A 20453-nucleotide genomic window follows, 5' to 3' on the forward strand; every position below is an offset into this window, starting at 1 on the left:
TTAAAGAAGGGACATATATGATTGAATTTTCTTATAGTAAGACATGCCTGTAAATTTACTAATCCTATAGATTTACTTATAAGGTACACATAACATACCCTGAGGCCAGATATTACATGAAATATTTTCAAGTTACCTCTACAAAATGGATTGGAATGTTGAATACATAAATCAATGGGATTTGGAAAAAAAGAACTCAAATTCCACTTATCCTGGCACTGCCATTTACTGCTACTGATCGGGCCATCCTAGTGAATTAGTTAAGTTATGCATTGAATAATCTCTTGACAAGGTTATTCCATTTCATAGCATTTATTATCTTCAATAAATTTTCAGTTTGTACAAGAGAGGGCACTCTAACACCTTATTTTCTTTCTTATCATACAAAGTAATTTCCATCTCTTGAAAATACTACTTTGAAAAAATAAATCTAAACAAGGTGAATTAGTTCCAAGCAAACATACACCAATCTTTGAGACAGATTTTGATTGGAAATATTTTTTTCATCCTAATTGTTTCCAAGGAGAAAAATGTAAAATTATTGCATTGCAAAAGCAAATAGAATGTAACAGCAAACAATATCTATCTGTTATTTACAGGATATTATAATTTTAAAAAATACTTGCGTCATTCTTTTATGCAAAAAAAACACAGAGATATGAACATGTGCACAGTTCAAGAGAAAAGGAATAAAAGTTGATTAAATCTTACTAAAACCTCGGTCTCTCTGCTCGACACAGCTGCTTCCACCCCGCAGACTTCCTTGATGTATAAAAAAGGATTTTCATTCGTTATAAAGCTCCCCTTCGTTTCAGCAGATCTTTCTGATGGGCTCCTGTGTGCAATGGCGGAGAACCCCATCCCTGTTCTTGACCCCATGTACTTGGCCTGCCTCGGACGCCGGAAGGAAGGGCCGTGCCCTGGCACTAGGAGAGAAAGACTGCTGTGTTCTGACAGAAACACTCTGTGCTAAATTTAAAAAGTCTTTCATGAGACCAGAGGGAGGCTTGCAAGGGAACTGGAGTTAATGTTAGCGGTGCCAAAAACATTCCCAGCACATGGGCCCAATCACGACAAATCCCATTTTATAAATAGAGCTATCCCGTGTCAGACGCGAGAAGAAACCATAGGAAGTGCACTGCAGCTCTTCAATTCTGTGTGGTAGTGCTGAGAAAGTTTGGTCTTTCAAGTGAAAATCTTGGTGCACATCTGTTTCCAATGTAGTCTTGATTATTCTTTGTGAACAAAACCAAAGAGTCTGTTTCTATTTTGGAAACTGTTAAAGAAAACCTACGATAGTAATAATCTCCATTCGGAGGGGAGGCACGTGGTGCTCCCAGATCCTGTGTGATGGCAGCTGCTCCCGGAGGCAGCCCGCTTTAAATAGGAAACAGCGACAGGCCTGTCAACAGCTTCGAGCCTGAGCCAAGTTCTCCCAACGGCACATGTAACATTCTGGCCGCATCAGGGAATGTTAGGGGAACAAAAGTCGCATGGGCAGTGGTCAGACATGGCTTTTGAATGAAAGACAGAGTGGGAGAGCTGCAAAGTTCCCCCAAACAAGTTGGGAAATCGTTCAAGGTGCGATAAATGATGGACAGACACACACACACACACACACACACACACACACACACACACTCACGTTCACAATGAAACAATGAGTTCAAAACAATACCTTTATAATTACAAGTGATTAAAAACTCCTACATTAAATACTAATTTTAGAGCACCCAAAAGATGGCATATTTTAGGTTCAAAAATATGTGTTTTGAACCTAATCCAATAGGTGTCAAATATTTATACACATTCCTTTTTTCCCCAACATGTTACAAACTCACTAACCTCAGGCAGAGCTCATCTCTCCCCAGACCACCCCCTGGGTGCTCTCCCTGTGTCTGACACCTCTGGGGATAGACAATCAGTGGTGACAAGCTTGAGATCAAGGCTATTGTCACACTGATTCTTTCCTTTAAGAGACATCTGAAATCCAGATTGAGGCTCATGACCGCAGTTCCACACAGTTGCAACGAGGATGTATCTTCATACCCAGATGCTCTTCAGCATCTGACAAAGGCCTCGGAAGTGGAAGTCACGACCGGCACCCAAACACGTTGCCTCTGAATGGCTCAGTCCATCAGTGTGAGTGATGGCATGTGAACACGTTCTCCGGTCTGGACCACTTTCTCACATCCAGGCTCCTTTCCCCCACGCCCTGGAGTCTTCTTCTAGGGTGCCCAGACAAGACGAGGGGTGCTGAGGGGTGTCACAGCAGAAGCAGTGGGGCGCACTGGTCAGTGTGAGAAGTATTCAATCAGAGAATAGAAGCGAAACAGACCCTTGGGACCCAGGTTTAACCTGAGTGCACAGATGTGGGACGAGGGGAAGAGTCTTGCTCGGAGCAGTTTCTCGTCCTCAGCGCTGCTGACCTTCTGGGCTGGGTCGTTCTTTGTTGGGGCAGCAGGGACTGTCCTGGGCATTGTAGGGCGTTTAGCAGCATTCCTGACCTCTGCCCGCTAGCTGCCCAAAGTAACCCTCTTCACAATGTGACAACCAGCACTGCCTCCAGGCATTGCCAAGCACCCAGGGGTTGAGGACGAGCACCAGGTCGTGGCTGGCACAGCGTCTGGTTCATTCCCTGAGGACCGACACTGTGGGTGTCCTGTGAGCGCCAGGGTGCCGAGGGGACAGGCTGCTCCCTAAACCCGCACCCAGGACGCCCTGCATTCACGGCTCTTCTCCCTCAGCCTCATGCCGGAGAAGAGACAGCTACCTGGGCTCCCCTCTCTGCAGTGCACAAGAACAGTATAGGATGGTTCTGTACATACTTTCAAGGTTTTCCCACTTGAAATCTGGTGAGAAAGTGAAACAGGTGCCATTATCTGCTCATTTACAGCTGAGGGAATGAAGGGTTCTGGGCACAGTCCCGCCTCCTGCAGACCCCGTCACAGCACTTTGCTTCTGAAGGGCCGGGCCTCAGTATTACCAGCTTAGTAAGAACCACTGACACTGTACAACCACTGGCTTTGGTAATGGTATCCTCATCCTCCCATCTACCCTGAATCTAAACCAGCACTGTCTTAAACTCCTGTCCTTCCACACCCAAGCATCCGTCGGAAAACAAACAAAAACCCCCAAATCATTGCAGCAGCGTTAGCTCTAACTATAATACAATACCGCCACGTCACCGGCCTCCTTTCTGGTTCCAGTACCGGGGGCTGGCCCAAGCGCCCCTGGCCTTCTGCCTGGGCTCTTACCCACGCCTCCCGGGTCTGCCCTCCAACATGCCGTGCTCCCTGCGGCCACCAGGTCCTCTAACCGAACAACAACCTAACGTGGCCCTCCCTTGCGCCAAAGCCTCAGTCCCCGGGGCCTCAAGAACAAAGCCCCAACTGCACAGCATGGATTCTAGGCTACTGTCGCCCCAGTCCATCCTCCGCTCTTGGCAGAGGGCGGACCCACCACCACTCGTGGGTCACTGAGGGGAAAGACACCCACTCCGTGTTGTCCCCTCCCCACAGGAAACATGACGAATCCGGCCCCGAGTCTTCCCATTGCCATCCCAGCTTTCCAGGCTGACTTCTCACACCATCTCCAGCATGAAGTCGGCCCTACTCTCCAGTTACAACTGGAGGCCCCGTTTCTGCGCACCCCAAGCACACTGCTGCTGTGTAAGTCAGCACAGCCCATCTGCCTCATAACCCTGTGTGTGTGTGTCTGTCTACGCTCCTCCAAGTTCCTTAAGGCTTGTATGTGGCTTCTTGACTCCCTCTTTCCCTCCTTCCCTCCCTCCCTCCCTCCTTTTCTCCCTTCCTTTCTTTCCCCCCAAAATCAAGCACAGTCTCCTACCTATTGTAGGTATCAATAAATGCTTACCAAATTTAATTTAAATCAATTAAATAAAAAAATATTTCCCTGTTCTTTGGTTTTAGTGCCATATCCTTTCCTGTGAATGACTTGTGAACAACACAAAGAATGACATTAGACCATAAATCCCAGTAGGGAAGATTCATCTACTCCGATCTGTTACACACTGGAAAGATTTTTTTTCCATTTCAGGTTCAACAGATGGTCACCAGACAGGGACAGCAGGGAGCTTGCTATCTGTGAGGCAGGACACACCTTCACTGGGCAGCTCAAATGCTTGAACGGACGTTCTTGTGTCAAACTTCAATGCTTTCCCTCCCTAAAATGCTAATCCTCTGGAGCTATACAGCATGAATTCCACCCCCTCAATAAGATGGGCCTTCCAACAGCTGGAGCCAATTATTACGGCTCCCCGAAACACTGACCCAGCTCTTCAACCTTCCCATATAAGCACGATTCCTAGCTCTTGTCTCATCTCTCCTCACCCATCCCATCCCATCCTCATGACATTGGCCAAGACCCCTCATAACACGAGCCACACAGAACATAATGCTTCAACCAAGCCTGATCAAGGACTTCACGAAGGAATGACTACGTTCTGATTCAGCACTCCAAACCTGAATTATGGCCAAATAAGGCTGAATTCACGTTGTTAACCACAAATCATAATGCTAGATTATACAGAGTTAGTAAACAAAACCCTCGGGTCTTCTAAAAATAAAGTCGTATTATGACAGATTGTCCCTAATTTATACACATGCACATTATCATAAGCAGATAGAACAACAATATTAAACAAAACAAAGACGTGAACAAGGCCCTAAAAGCAAGGCTTTGCAGGTTTCCCTGTAAAATTTTACTGTTGATTTTTGAATCATGAATTGATGTGTTCAACGGTTGAGCTACTGCAGTTTTCTCATTTTTAATCATCTCAAACATCTGCATGTGTGGATTCCATATCTCCAACCCTATGTCCAGTGGAGACCCAAACAGAGACCCTGGCGTGTCTGCAAGTACTTACTCATGGGGCATAAATGACTCCTCCGGGTGGAAGGATGTCTTGTGTGGAAGTGGCTTTCTCTGGCTTGCCTTGCAGGAGCTCTCTAATTAGGTCAGCTCGTCTGATGACATGAATTAAGACCATTCAGGCTCCACAGATACAGTAATTCAATTCAGGACCAACAGGACCTGACTCTCTAAGCAATAATACAATTCTAGTTCCCCAGTGAATACGGGGAGTGGAGAACAGCTGGATTATCAGAGGCCTGAGGAGGCAGCAAGGGTGCTCAGAGCCCACTTTGGGGAGAAGACATGGAACCCAGCCTCCAGAATGTGAGAAATATAAGAAGATGCATGGTGCTCAGTGAGGCTTTCCAATGGAAAAGTGAAAAGTTCAGTAAACGACCAGCCTTGTGCATCCGTAGGCAAAACATCAGAGGGAGAATCCGGAATAGGAAATTTTAATGTCAAGTGCTTTTTGTCTCTTTGTGAATGGAGAATAATCAAAACCGTATTTTAAAAACTAAAGCTCTCTATTAAAATTGGCTAAAAAATCTTAAAATGGAAATATTAATAATTGTTCAATGTTCTATATGAGATCGTATTTCATTTCATCATCTTTTCACTCTATTTCACCATGTTTGATAGTTTAGAACTAAGGGCCAAGTATAACACACATTAAAAAAAAATCACATAATTTCACTTTTGTGTTTTAAAAAACAAAGTAATTTAAGCATGTTTACAAATAAATGCACAGTTATAAAATGGCATTATCCTCTTTTGCAACCCTCAAAATGCTTTAAGCTCACGAGACAATCATGAGTAATTAATTTCTAGAAAAAAAAAATCCTACCTTCAATTACTGACATTTTAAAATAACACTTATTCTCAAATAAGGATCATCAATGGAAATATTTCAAAACAGTCTTACTTTAGGTTTAACTGTGTTATAATTCCTACGTGGTATGGAACAAAAATGAGAAACAGCTTAGTTTCTGTCTACAAGGTCTGACAATTACAATAAGTTCGCGAACTTGTTGCAACAGTGTTAACTTTTTTTTTATATCAGAGGGATTATTCATTATGAATTTGTACCAACTGGACAGTTAACCAAGTTTACTATTTGGAAGTGCTGAAAAGGCTGCATGAAAAAGTTAGACGATCTGAACTTTTCACCAACAATTCGTGGCTCTTGCATCACGACAATGCACCAGCTTACACGGCACTGCCTGTGAGGGAGTTTTTAGCCAGTAAACAAATAATTATATTGGAACACCCTCCCTCCTCACCTGATCTGGCCCCCAATGACTTATCTCTTTACCCGAAGATAAAGGAAATATTGAAAGGATGACATTTTGATGACATTCAGGTCATCAAGGGTAATAGAATGACAGCTCTGATGGCCATTCCAGAAAAAGAGTTCCAAAATGTCTTTGAAGGGTGGACTAGGCGCTGGCATTGGTGCACAGCTTGCCAAGGGGAGTACTTGGAAGGTGACTGTAGTGATATTCAGCAGTGAGGTATGTAGCACTTTGTCTAGGATGAGTTCGTGAACTTAATTGTCTGACCTCGTATGATCTCATGGGAACAAAGTTCTCACTTTTATGAGGCAGAAAGATCCATGGTCATTGTCTAGATGAGCATGTGGCTTAAAGATCACTGTGTGATCTAAGTTAATATTAGGGTCTAATGAAGTCTAAAGTTTTGATTTTGACCCTAGTACACGCCATGGTGACAGCACTAAAAGGATGCATTTCACTCACCCTCTCAGAAGTTTGAAAAGCATGCAACCCAGCGAGAACCAGTCAGCACTGCTGTCATACGCTGTCCCCTTCTGCAGCACCTCAGGAGCCATGTACCCATGGGTGCCACTAGAGAGAAGAAAGTGTACATGCAGTTATCAGAACGTGCCCACCTTTTAAAATACTCCCAGCTTATCAGGAGGTTCCGGGGTCATTCATTTAATGGCAACAACTGTAAACAAGGGACAGGGGACAACAGTACTTCCATACAAACATGAATCGTCCAACACCCAGTGGGGAAACAACCTCTTCTGTCTTAATCAGCATAGGAATTAATATAAATAAAGCAGCAACATAAACAGGAGGAATAGTCCACAGTCTAGGAGGTGAAATCTGAGTCTCGTGAGTCCTGCTCCGATACAACTCTGAAGAGCTAGTCCTGCCCGACTGAGAGCTCGTCTGAGGCGATGTGTGGCATTGGGCAAAGGAGGGAGGCGACAGTGCCAGGCGACTAGAGCACAGTGCTATGGACCTCAGCAGGGTGGGGACATCCACTCCTGTGTGGGGCCCCCCTCCCGTGCGGAGGACCTACCCTTGGATGTGCTAAGGTGGGGGCTACTTACTTCCTTGGAGTCAGACAGAATTGGATTTTCATTCTGGCCCCACAATGGGCCGATATGTGACCTTGTTCAAGTCACGTAATTTCTCTGAACCATCAAAAATAGATAATTATACCTATGACCTGTGGGGTTTCTGTGGAGACAACATATTCAGAGCAGCTAGCCATGCATGCCTGGGACAGCTGATGTTCACTTAACGACACAGGCAGTGCTGTGGCTACTGGCTCTGCCACCCCACACACTGGTCACTTTCTGTGCAGTTCCCTGGGCTGCTCGTTCCAGGAGGACAGGGATCCTTTCTGTCTTGGTCACCGTGGCACTGCCAGCACCTAGCACACGGCCAGTGGTGAATAAACACTGGTTGTATTAATCAGTTGACTTCACCCTCACAGCTGTCACGTGGAGTAAATATCATTGTTATCTCCGCTTTACTGAGGAGAAAAATGAGGTTGGCACAACTTGAAAGGAGTATTCAAACCCAAATCTGCAGGCTCCACAGCCTCCTTTCCTGACCAATATAGTATTTCATTGCGCATTTAGACTTTTTAAGTAGTGGCCTCACCATCATCACTTAAACATGGAAACCAATCTTCCCAATCCTGCCCCTTTACACATACTGCTCAAATACTGAGAACAGCCCACCTTTCAGAGCTAACACACAAATTACAGCAGAACGTGGGCACAGCTCAATGAGGAAACAAATGACCCCGTATCTGAACGTTAACTCCCTTGGAAGATTAACTTGTACAAGGCCTTGGAATCATAAGTGGTTGCGACTGCACTAAATGGAAAAAACTAGCACACCAAACAGCTGTGGCATTAAAAATTCAAATGCCTCTCTGGAAAACGTCTGACGAACTTCCTGGGAGAAGCTCCTACAACCAAGGTTCTCGCCTAATAACTGTAAAGTACTGGCCAAATGCTATGCTATTCTCACCATAGCTCAGACTCTTGTAGAAAAAGAGAAACATTTACAGACATGGTGCTGTTTGTTCGTTGTTAACATGTGATCAGAGCTTTGAAAGGCAATTCTGGTTTAACGCAGTCCCTCATGAAGTATTACAATTCAGAACCACATTACTTCCAGGCCCAGAAAAAGAAGTGTCTGTGGTTTATTTTCTGCATGGTGCATGAAATGAGCCTCCGAGGCGTTTCTTTGAGACCATTCGACACAGAGATGAGTGTTAGCACGAGAGATTCAATGAAATGTAATTTTAAAAGATTCGGTGTTAAGAATGATACATTTAAAGAGAAAAAATAAAGCAAAAGTCATCTGCTTTTCCACAAACGACACACCTGCCTATACTTTCCACCTGGATAAACTGATACCAAAGAGATTGTAATGAAAACCTATACATATTCCATTCTGCGTCTGCGGAGCCCTGGGACATTCCTGCTGTCATCTGAACAAATCCAGGTTCAGAGAAGTCCCTAGGCCAGGGTCGACATGCAGTGATCACGCACAGTCACCGCCAGACGCAGCTGAGAGTCCCGAGTGGGGAGGTGCTGGCTGAGGGCTGTGTGTCAGGGAGGTTCCTGAACATGGTCATGTCGAGGGCTGACAGATTCCTCAAATCTAGTTAACAGACCCACACGAAAAGCCTGAACTGCAGGTAGATAACTTGTGGGTTTCTTGTTTTTTTAAATTAAAAAAACAAAAAACAGATTCCAATTTCTCTTCAGAAAAAGAACAGGCCGTTTTGAAAAGGAAGGAAAAAGTCAATGGAGAGAACATGACCCCTGGGCCTTTCATGGCGAGTTCTATGCAGTTGCCTCTGCACTGGGCACACAGGCTCTTTCATTTACCCTGATCACAACTTCCAGAGATTTACTATCACCTCTCCTTTATAGAACAAGAGACTGAGGGGTCAGACAGGTGAAATGACTGACGTAGGGTCACACAGCCAGCATGGACTCAGGTCTGCTACCGGGGCCCCGACCTTTCCCACAGACCACTGGCCCCTGTGCAGTTACACTGGGAACCTATCCACGCTCCCCGCAGACAGTGAGAAAAAGCACACGGCTCTTATTTCCTCTCCCACAACCCAGGATATGGGCTCTTCCCGGACCCGGCGTTGAAAATCACCACTGGCAAGAAAAAATGGGGGGACAGGTGACCAGGTTGGAGTCTGAGTGAAGAAACGAGTCGCAGTAGAGAGAACAGTCATACTACTCACACACTCGCATGTGGCTTCTTTTTGGAAAAATCACAGGCAAGCCCGAGATCTGATATCCTAACGTGTCCGTGTTCATCCAAGAGGATATTTGCGGGCTAAAGAGAAAGAGAAGACGATCTTTGAGAGTCCGCAAAATGTCACAGGGGCTTTGAGAACTTCTACTACTAAACGTGCTTGACAGCTTATTGATTATTTTACTGTAGTTTCTTCCTAAACACAAATTTTAGCGTTATATTATCATAACCAAGGAGGGCACGATACGGAGAGTGATATGTTTCATGTTAACTTTAGCAGGAAAGTGGTGATAACAGAAACGAAGGATTCTACTCCTTAGAAAAGGAAACACAGGGCAGGTAACGGGCGGGCTGTGACCAAAGTCCATCAGAGGTCAAAAGCATTTTCTTCTCACTGCATTCCAGCCAGAACAAAGGGGGGCAGTCCACCGACTTCATGGCTTCCGGGAACTCTAACAACTTCTGAGAACGAGGCCACGCAGCGCAGCACAGAGAGGAATCTTGCAAGAATGCACCAACACTGACCTCAGAAATCAAAATATTCCAAGGTGCCCCACCATTCCCAATCAAGGTCACCTCCGTTTACTGGTGCCTAATCCACAGAGGGCCCTACCAAATGACCGAATACGGTTTTGACCACAGGTCTGGAGGGATGTAGCCATTAAGATTAGATTTAGTCAGCATAACCATGTAAAACAAAGCTCCTCTCCCTAATGCACATTACACTCATCCTCATAATATTTTTTGCTAGAGAGCAACTATTGTTTTGCTTGAAATAAAAATAATGGCATGCTATTATAAAATTGAAGCATGAATAATCATGAGTAACTAGAATTAAGTTGGAATAGAAATTAAATAATACCACTGCCTATTAAATAGCCTAGAAAAATACAGCATGAAGACGATTAGAAACCAGTTATAGATTTAAATTAAAATGTATCATCATAGCACTTCCTGGGCTTCCAGCATGTATTTTATTCTTCTGCAAAACTCACATGAGAAAATAAAATGTCATGTGCCAACTAGTGTCTAATTATTTCTACTTCAATGAAAATACATTTTTTCCTCTTTATGTTTGTATAAAAACTAAGGGCATAATTCTTAGTTTTGAAGAAAGCCTTAACATTTACAAAGTATTTTATGAAAAAAATTATATGCTCAAAAATAAAATATTTCAGATTTTTAGAAGGTAATGTTTAAAAGCGAAATTAAAACATATTTGCTCCTTGGAGAAAAGAATGTAATCCGTACATTTCAGTTGGTTATCTTGGGTTCATTCAAGAAGGAATCTGAGATAGGAGGCAAACACATTTCCCTCGAGTCTTCTCACCCTATCGGGAAATTGTCAGTCCTGTCATTTTTCTTTTCATTATTATTTACCCATTTATATATCTGCATGATCATTTCTATGCTTTGTCATGGTCCCTTTTATCTCTATCCCTGTCTTCAAACTGTTGGCTAGATGAGTGTCACCACAGATGCACCACTGAGCAAACTCCTAACTCCCTCATTAATGCAGAACGCAGGACAAAGCACCATGGTCTGGAACGGAAAAACTCAGAATACTTATTTTATTTTTTCAGGTCCAATGAGATTTTGTTTATTTATTTATTTAACCCCACCCTCACCCGCTCCACCTTGGCAACCACCGGCTTGTTCTCTCTATCTATATGTCTGTTTCTGTTTTGTTTTGTTTATTCATTTGGTTTTTTTTTTCTTTGGTTTTTTTTTTGATTCCACGTGTAAGTGAAATCCTACTATATTTGTCTTTCTCTGACTTATTTCACTTAGCATAATACCATCTGGGTCCATCCATGTTGTCCCAAATGGTGAGATTTCAATTTTTCCTTTTTTAAATTAATTTTTAATTTACTATTTATATTTTTATTTACTTGCTTCCAAAGTCCAGTGAGATTTCAAAGACAGTAAGAACAGAAGCCCAAGCCCAGCAATGCGGGGCTAATACAGTTTGGGGATCTAAAAATCGATTTGTGATTGTAAGGTGCTCTCCAGACAATGTGAAGCTCTGACAGTGGCCTTTGGGGGAAGCTCTGCAGACTGACCAGCAAGCCCACCATGCTCCGATCAGCTGGGCGCCCCATGGGCCGTGACTCTGCCATTCCGCATCTTGCTTCCCCAGGGTATAAGCCCCATGAGACAGATGTTCTCAGCTTGTCACCTCTGTACATCTCTAGTGCTAACACAGAGCCCTGACCAAATCGGTTGCTTTAGTGAACATTAATTGAATTACAATTAGTTGTAAAACGGGCAACACCCAAAACTTCCTACTCCGCTGTTTATAAATTAATTACAATTTCTGACTTAGTGTTTGCGCTGCACCAGGCACTGTAGCCGGCACCCAGGTGACAGTGACGACGAGGATGGACATGAGTTCCTACCTAGAACTGAGTTAAGAGTCTGGAAGAGCCTGACATCCCATAGATGAGGACTTCATCAGGCCGAGAGCAGGAAAATGACAGCAGACAATGGAAGTGAAGGGGACAGCTGGAGGGCCCTGACCACAACGCCTACTGCTCAGGGCAAGGACACAGAGAGTGTGTCAAACAGCCTTACCTTCAAATCTCTGTACACAACAAACCGATTGTGCATGTGCTCCAGCCCCAGGATGATTTCGGTGGCATAAAACCGCATCTCCTTCTCAGAAAACACGCCGTGTTGTGAAAGGTGATAGTGCAAATCGCCCCCTGGAAGCGGACGGGCAGAATTTAATTTAAACATAAAACAATATGAACAATATAAAACAAAGTTCTCAGGCTGGTCACACAGCTGCACCCTCCCAGACACACCATCACAGGGTGGGATCAGCTAATCTGCTTTGATTACTTAAGTCCTGTCTAATAACTGAATCAACCTATGTGTAGTGACGCAGTAGATGGCTCAGCAACTGGCTCTGTGGACAATAAGTAAATGAATAAACTGGTCGTATTGATAGATAGTTGATGAAGGAAATACAGTAAAAATGTTTTCTTTTTAAAAATTTTTTTTCAATTATAGTTGACATACAATATTATTTTCATGTGTACAGCAGTGATGTTTATATAATAAACTGATCAGCCTGATAAGTCTAATGCCCATCTGACACACACATAGCGATTACAATACTATTGACCGTGTATTTCCTATGCTGTACTTTACATTCCCGCGACTGTTTTTATAACTGACAATCTGTACCTCCTAATCCCTTTCCCTTTCTCCCCCACATCCCTAACCGTCCCCCATCTGGCAACCATCAAAATGTTCTCTGTGTTTATGAGTTTGTTTCTGTTTTGTTTGTTCATTTGTTTTTTAGATTGCATATATAAAGTAAAACCACATGGTATTTGTCTTTCTCTGACTTAGTTCACTTAGCATAATACACTCTAGGTCTATTGAGACTGTCGCAAATGGTAGGACTTCATTCTTTTTATGGCTGAGGAATATTCCATTGTATGTATGTACCACATCTTCTTTATCCATTCATCTTTCAATGGACACTTAGGTTGCTTCCATATCTTGGCTAATGTAAATAAATATAGTAAAATTTTAACAGGTAAAATCCAGATGGTTGGTATTTGGGTGGCTCCAGAAAAAGTCTTTCCACTTTGCTATATGTTTGAAATTTTTCATAATGAAATCTCAGAAAAATCACACGGCCTAAAGTTACAGAGCCAAAAAAAAAAAAAAAATCCACCAACAAAGTAATGGAATGTTTTTTACAAATTGTAAAGAAAAACATTCTATTGATCTATAAAAGTGACTGTGTGTCTAACTTTATTGTGCTGGCTTTTACAAGCATCTTCCCTTTCACACACACGTGTTCTGTAGAACCACTAACCAGATGAAGATGTAAGAGATTTCCCGCATCCCACAAGGCTCCCCGGTGCCCTTGCCAGTAGGTACCTCGGGTCCCAGGCCCTGCTTAGGCAAAGCGACCCCTATTTTCACCTCTCTCACTATCAATGAGGTCTGCCTGTTCTGACAGTCACATAAACAGAATCGTATAGGACAGATGCCGCTATATCTGGCTTCTTTTGCTCATTATGATGTCTGTGAAATTCCTTCATATTGTTGGACAGACCCGGTCTTAAGTCACTCAAAACATAATAAAACGTCACATGAACTTCAAAAAAGATATTTCATTTGTTGAACTCTGTATGCCTTTTTATTTCAGCTCAAGTTACTAAAAATACTTATACCATGTCACTTTCTAGTATTAGAAATTATTTTTCTGGCTAAAACTTTTTTGGCATTCTCAGGGTCATCATTCATAGTTTAAAAGATCAATGCACAGTGGATCTGGGCTAAAGGTACAGATAATTGGGCTAAAATCCTTCCAAGTTGGTATTTAAATACCTTTCTATCCTTAACCTATATTCTTATGAGATTTCATTCCTAAAAGTTGAGGGTCAGGAAAGAAGCTAATTAAAGATCTAGGCCAGCTGCATTCCAGAAAATCAAGTTTCACCATTAAGAATTTTATGAAAGTCTTTTCTAGAAAATGCAACTTCTTGTGGCAAGACTGGAAGGGCCGCGGGGGGGGGGGGGGGGGGTTGGAGGGGGAACTACAGTTAACATTTTTAAATGACTTTTAGCTAAAAATTGAAGAGTAAAAGGTTTCCTTAAACTTCAGAGGGAAACCAATTATCTGAAAGCCCCAAACTGCCCATCTGCCTAGATCACTGCAGCTGAGATTTAACAGCATGGCAAAGCCTATCAGTGTGTCCAGACTTCCCAGGTTTTGCTTACCATTCATCAGATCCAAGATGAAGCAGAGTTTGTCTGGCGTATGGAAGGCATAGGTCATACAGACAATGAAAGGACAATCCTAGAGTGAAAAAAACAAAAATTTGTAAGAAAAGCAAGCGCTTTCCTGGAAGCACATTTACTACCAAACATCATCTATAGATTTTTACATCCATGCCACCACCCTGTGCGTTGAGCAGATACCTATGTGGTAACTTGAACAGTAAAACGGATCTAGTTACATGATAAAATGCATAGAGACACAACTAGTACTACTTGGAGCAGATAACTCAAAGGTCCTCTCTCACTCAGATTCAATCATGACTCTTCTATACACATCTTCTTCAAAAGACTCAGATCCTACAGAAAAATATTACTACCTTGCTAGTCTTTTTGATGGTCTACATTTTGGTTCTGGCAGATCAAATATCCATTTCAATCTCTGTTCTGAAGTGAGAAGAACCATACCACAGGCTGGTGGGGGGGATGAAATGTTATCTATATTATTGCCTTGAAATACTGGGAATAAAAGTGGAATTGATTTAGCTTTTGAAAGTGGAAAAGTATATCAGGATCAGGGACTGAGTAACTCAGTTGTAACAATGTCAATTTCCCCCCAATTAATATATAGATTCCATGCAATCTTGATTAAAATGAAAATTGACAAGCGGATTCTAAGTTTATATGGAAACACAGACAGTCAAGAAAAGTTCAGGTACTCTTGAAGAAAAGCAAAGCTAGAAAACTCAGAGTGCCAGATATCAAGACTTATCATAACGCAACAGTAATTCAGATGGTGTGGTATTAACCCAAAGACACACAAATAGGCCACTGGAACAGAATAGAGAACAGAGACTCCTGAAATAGACTCATACGTAAATGGTCAACTGGTTTGATAGAGGGACACAATAGGGGCAGGGGAAAGGATGGCCTTTTCAATCAATGGTGCTGGAGCAACTGGACAGCCTACAATAAAATGTGAACGTTCACCCCTACCTCACACCACACACTAAAGTCAACTCCAGGTAGCTTTAGATAAAACAAAGCTTCTAAAAAAAAAAGAGAATATTTTCATGATCTCAGGGTAAGTAAAGGTTTCTTTAATAGGCCACAGAAGCACTAAAAATAGAAACATTGATAAACTGGACTAAAATTAAGAACTTCTGTTCTTCAGAAGGCACCATGAAGAGAGTACAAAGGCAGGCCACAGAATGGGAGAAGGTAATCTGCAATCCCTAAACACACAAAGGACTCCTATAAGAATATATAAAGAACTCTTATAAATCAACAGAGAAAAAGGCAAGCAACCCAACAGAAACAATGGCAAATAATAATAACAAGAATCATTAAACGGGCATCTCACATAAGAAGCTATCAAATGGCCCGCAAGCCTACGAGCAGATGCCGGACTTCAGCTGTCCCCAAGGAAATGAACATTAAAAATCACAACATGCCATCGCTAAAACTCACAAGAATTGGCTAAAATGAAAAAGACTGACAATAGCAAGCGTTGACAAGGTATAGAGTGAGTGGAACTTCCATGGCCACTAGGAGCGTAGAATGATGGTACAACTACTTTGACAAGCAGTTGGGTGGCATCTGCCAAAGCTGAGCATCTCCTGCAAACTCTGTGAGCCAGCATTTCCACTCTGGGATATTCACCTCGTGGGAACCTGGACTTACGTGCAGCCTGAGGACTGCACGACATATTCCTCAGAGCACTATTCAAAATAGCCCAAGCCAGGAAATAACCAAAATATCTACCAACAGTAGAATATTTACATTGTCGTCTATTCAGGCAGTGAAAATTTAGAAAACAAGGGCCAGCAAATGTTTTCTATGAAGGGCTAAACAGTAAATAATTTAGGCTTTGCAGTCCCCATACAGTCTCTGCCATATATTCTTTGCTTATTGTCTTTACAATCTTTTAAAAACATCAAAACATTAGTTCATGGGATGCACCAAAAAAGGCCACAGCCAGATCTGGTCCACGGGCCATACGTAGCTTGCTGAGCCCCGTCTTTAGCTGCAGAATGCACTACGGCCGCGTTCAATGACACAGATGAATCTCACAAGCAACACTGAACGAGAGGAGCCAGACACAAGAGAGGACGTTTATATGAAGCTCAATCATAGACAAAGTTAAATTACGGTGCTAGAAATCTGGATAGTAGTTAGCCTGGGCATGGGGTAAGTGACTGAAAGGGGCACAAGGAGAGTTCTGGAAAATTGGTAACTTTCTATCTCATGATCTGTGTGTTGGGTAGATGTGCTCCCTGTGAAAATTCATCAGTGCTATGTTTGATCTATAACTACGTCTATTTAGATTCTTTATATACAGTGAATACTTGCCACCTGACTGACTCAAATAAAAAAATGGCACAGAATATCTATATCCACTTTCTTAACAGAAACAAAGATTCTTAAATTCCAAAAAAAAAAAAAATATTCAAATTTCAACAGAATAATCTGTAAACAGAATTTGCATTATTCAAACCTCTGGATTAAGGGCATCCAGATAAATTTGAGTGAACACATTCCTATACACTAAAGACTCATGAACTTGAACTCAATTTCCGTCAATCTTCTGGAGGAAATTACACGTTCTCTAGAATGAATTACAAAATTCATTTCATGGTTATCTAGTTTTCCTTAGAGTTCTGTTGAGATGGTAGTGTTTACTGACTTTAAGATTTATTTGTTTTATATAGGTAAAGTAAAGTTGCTATTCTTTTGCTGTTAAAAGCCATGTGGACTTTCTGGGAAGGAGGCACCGTCCCACTTGGAACCCACCTATGTTTCACCAGATCTTTCCAACAGCCTGCTGAAGATAGCACATTCTGCCACTTCCTAAATGGGGTTCCCCACATACTCTGGTTCCTGATCTGGTAGCGATTCATCTGTAGAACAGAGAAGTGGGTGGCCCCAGAAATTAGTAAAGCCAGAGTCTTTCCTAGCTTGAGACAGGAACTCCACTCACTTCACCAAATGGACAAGTAGAGCCTGCCAACGGGTATTTCTCAACATGACAGTACGTGGCCCTTCTAACGACAGCCCTGAGAAAACGCCAAACGGTTAAAGTATTCTGAAGATATCATGTTATTAAGATGGGGCATGAATCATAGATTTAGAATCATAGGCAGAGTAGGAAGGGCTCTGAGGAAAAAAAACAACCACCAGGTCCAACTTCTTTATTTTAAAGACAAGGAAGCTACGGCCCCCATGAAGAGAAATGACTTGTCTAAGGTCACAAAGACATTTGTTAGCCAGTCAAGATTCAAGTCCCAAGCTTCCTGACCCTCCAGAGTTCTCGCGACGTCAAGCGACGTCTAAAAGCAAGGTCCCCGTAGCAATGTGAAATAAAATCCCTCCGTGAAAGGGACATGATTCGGTGCCCTCTACAGAACTCCTGGACTGCAATCCTTCAGCTCTCAGGTGCTGGGTGCATCCATACAGAGTCCCATGGGGAGTCCGAGACACAAAGTATCGAGGACTGAACGACGTGCACAAACAGGCAGCACTGCGATGAATGGTGCCGACACAGGTCTAAACACAGTTACGGTTAAGAAGCTCTGTCTTCCTGATAAATAAAGGTAGATAAGAACTAAGGAATTTTTAGAGGTAGATTCATAAACAAAGCTCATCAGCAAAGACCTGTCTTCGATTTCCTACCAGTCGTGAGCAAAAGAGCTCGCATTTTGTAGGAACTCTGTAGAAAACCGTGATAGCATAGACCATGAAGTGCTTCTTTAAGAAAGTTCTCCACATGGCAGTCAGGGGAGTCTTCTCAAACTGCACAGTGTATCGTGCTATCTTCCTACTTCACGCATTTTGTTTCCAAATGCTGTACTGATTTTTTTTTTTTAGATCTTTAATGTCAGCCCGCAAAGCTCTTTATGGGCTGGGCTGGCCTCTGTCTGCCTCTCTCTCCAGCTTCATCTTGTGCTCCTCACCCCATGAGGTCTGACCCCAGCTATGCAGCCTTTTTGGAGGTCCGGAGACGCTCTGCGCTTGGACCCAACACGTGCGGGCCCCTCCTCCAACTTCAGAGGGGCACTGGGCGCCGCCTCCCCCCCGCGGCGAGCCTTCCGAGTGCCGTGTACCCGTCCTTCACCGCTCTTGCCACACGTTCCAATCCTCTAAACATTTCTGAGATTATCTGAACACGATCACCTTCTCTCATTCTGTGCAGCTCTCTAAAAGCAAGGAGCAAAGTCACAGCTTGGAACGCCCACCTTGTGGTAGAGTACCTGGCACAACCTAGGCCCTCAAACACGGTTCGAGGAATGAAGGAAGAACACATCTGATGACCACCCAGAGACGTCCTTAACGAAGGTGCCGACTGCTGCTCCCAGCTACGGACACATTGACCCTGGTTCTCAAACGTGCACACTTCCCCTGCTGCTATCCAAGAATTACAGAGTCTAAGTAGGAGCAGTGCTTCCTACTGTCTCTGTGGGGAATGACGGATGCGAATACTCGATATGACATTGAAAGGGAAAAAATTTCCAGTAAAACAACTATGAAGACCGACTGCAGTTCAGTTGCATGCCAACACCGTAGGAAACCATGTTTAAAAAGGTTGATCTGAAAGTTTACTCTAATGAGGCAATTTTAAACTGAAGATTACTAAAACTCTGTGAACAGCGGCATCTGATTAGCAAAAATAATTCCAAATAACTTTACTACAAGTCTTTTGGTTAAATTATATATTTATATGAAAAAAAAAACACCTAAATCATTTTGATATTTGAAGGAAAAATATAAACAATTCTTTTAAATTAGCTCAAAACAGTAGCCCAATATAACCCAATATATAAAATTTATCCCCTTAGGGGTAAACTAGTGAGGAACTACACAACGGCTTACCCACATTCCCCCTCACCTGAATAAAATAAGTATTAAAACACTACATTAAAATTGTACGGATAATTTTCCAATACCAAAAGCTGTTTTCCATACAGCTTTCTTGAGAATAAACATCCAAGGCTTTGAGATAACTCATTAAAAATTAATACTTTAATAACCCCTTAAAATCTGCTGTAAGCCTACACCCACGCTTGAAATTCAATGCCACTCATTCTGATTCCAATACAGTGAACAGGCTGTTCAGTTTCCATTCCAATCAGCTGGAAACTTGGTCGCACACACGGGATAATAACTCTTATTTGAAATGCTTAACGTCCATATGTTAGGAGGTAGAGGCGCATAATTAGAAATTACTTACAGCTATGGCATTTTCATTTGTTAGAGTCGAGCTAAATTATGATCTTCTTTTGCTGCAACAGCAGATAGCCCTTCTAGAATCATTAAAACTACTGCTAGAATCATAACATGAACCACAATTTAATAAAAGTTGGTGATGAACAAAAGCACAGAACCTATAACGTGATGATGAGACAGGAACATGGGGAGCGAGCGTCCCAGGGAGGCCAGAGGCTTTGGTAAGGAAATTAACCTCTCTGAGCCTCCGGTTCCTTGCTTACTCGACTAAAGGGATTCTTTGATTCACGATGAAAATTTGATTCTTTCAAATCCTTTGGGTGAAGATGAACCCAGCCATGGTGTCTGGAGCCCCCACATGTCTCGGTGTATATAAATCTTCCCGGCTCGGTGTTTACCATTGAATTCACATGTGAGCTACACAGCGTTACCATGCTTGTGACATTCCTTTCCTCCCTCCAACTCCTTGACCGCCACAAACACCGGAGAACGGGCCCACTGGTACACTGGCAGGCCCAGGTTTCTGGCACTGTGAGTTTTTCTGCATGTGTTTTTATATGCATCTGTCCAAATAAATAAAAGCCAGGGCTTTGATACTAGGGAATGCCACTAACAGAAAAGAAATCAGAATGGGACGCTGTTTTGCAAGGAAAGAAGACACAGGATCAAAGTTTGTTTTTCCACATGCTGAGCTAAACACGCTAGCTTGACAGACAAATAAAACATCCAACAGGGAAAGACATAGTCCTGGAAACGGAAATGACCCAAGTCCACAGCAGGTAAAAAGCAGCAAGGGCTGAAAAGATAAAGTCACCTTCAGAGGAAACACTGATGGGGAGACAGGGGACAACCCCACGGGGACACTTCAAAGCAGACTAACCCCAGTTCCTTCCTCTCTATTTGCATTTGAAGCATAGCAGGGACTTTCTTGCTTTTTCTCTCTGGGTTAGTCCTTCTCAGTCATGCAGTCAATTCGTAACTATACTCAAGTGGTTTCTTTTTTGTCGTTTTTTTCATTGTTGTTATAGTTATTCGCCAGCCTTCTCTCCAACCATATTCCACAAAGAA

General features: G+C 42.7%; 1 protein-coding gene across 4 annotated transcripts in view; it reads right to left on the reverse strand.

The window, feature by feature from the left end:
• GRK3 (G protein-coupled receptor kinase 3) overlaps positions 1-20453 on the reverse strand; it is a 118130-nt gene that overhangs the window by 20437 nt on the left and 77240 nt on the right. For all 4 annotated transcript variants that reach the window (XM_074321795.2, XM_074321797.2, XM_074321796.2 and 1 more), the window contains 4 exons: positions 14166-14244; positions 11994-12124; positions 9406-9500; positions 6630-6737 (listed from right to left, as the gene is read on the reverse strand). In XM_074321795.2, the coding sequence (XP_074177896.1) occupies positions 6630-6737; positions 9406-9500; positions 11994-12124; positions 14166-14244 (413 nt within the window). The remainder of the gene's footprint in view (positions 1-6629; positions 6738-9405; positions 9501-11993; positions 12125-14165; positions 14245-20453) is intronic.

This window comes from Rhinolophus sinicus, chromosome 9 (assembly GCF_057876585.1).
Source record: "Rhinolophus sinicus isolate RSI-liver-muscle chromosome 9, RSI-T2T, whole genome shotgun sequence".
In the NCBI taxonomy this organism is placed as follows: domain Eukaryota; kingdom Metazoa; phylum Chordata; class Mammalia; order Chiroptera; family Rhinolophidae; genus Rhinolophus; species Rhinolophus sinicus.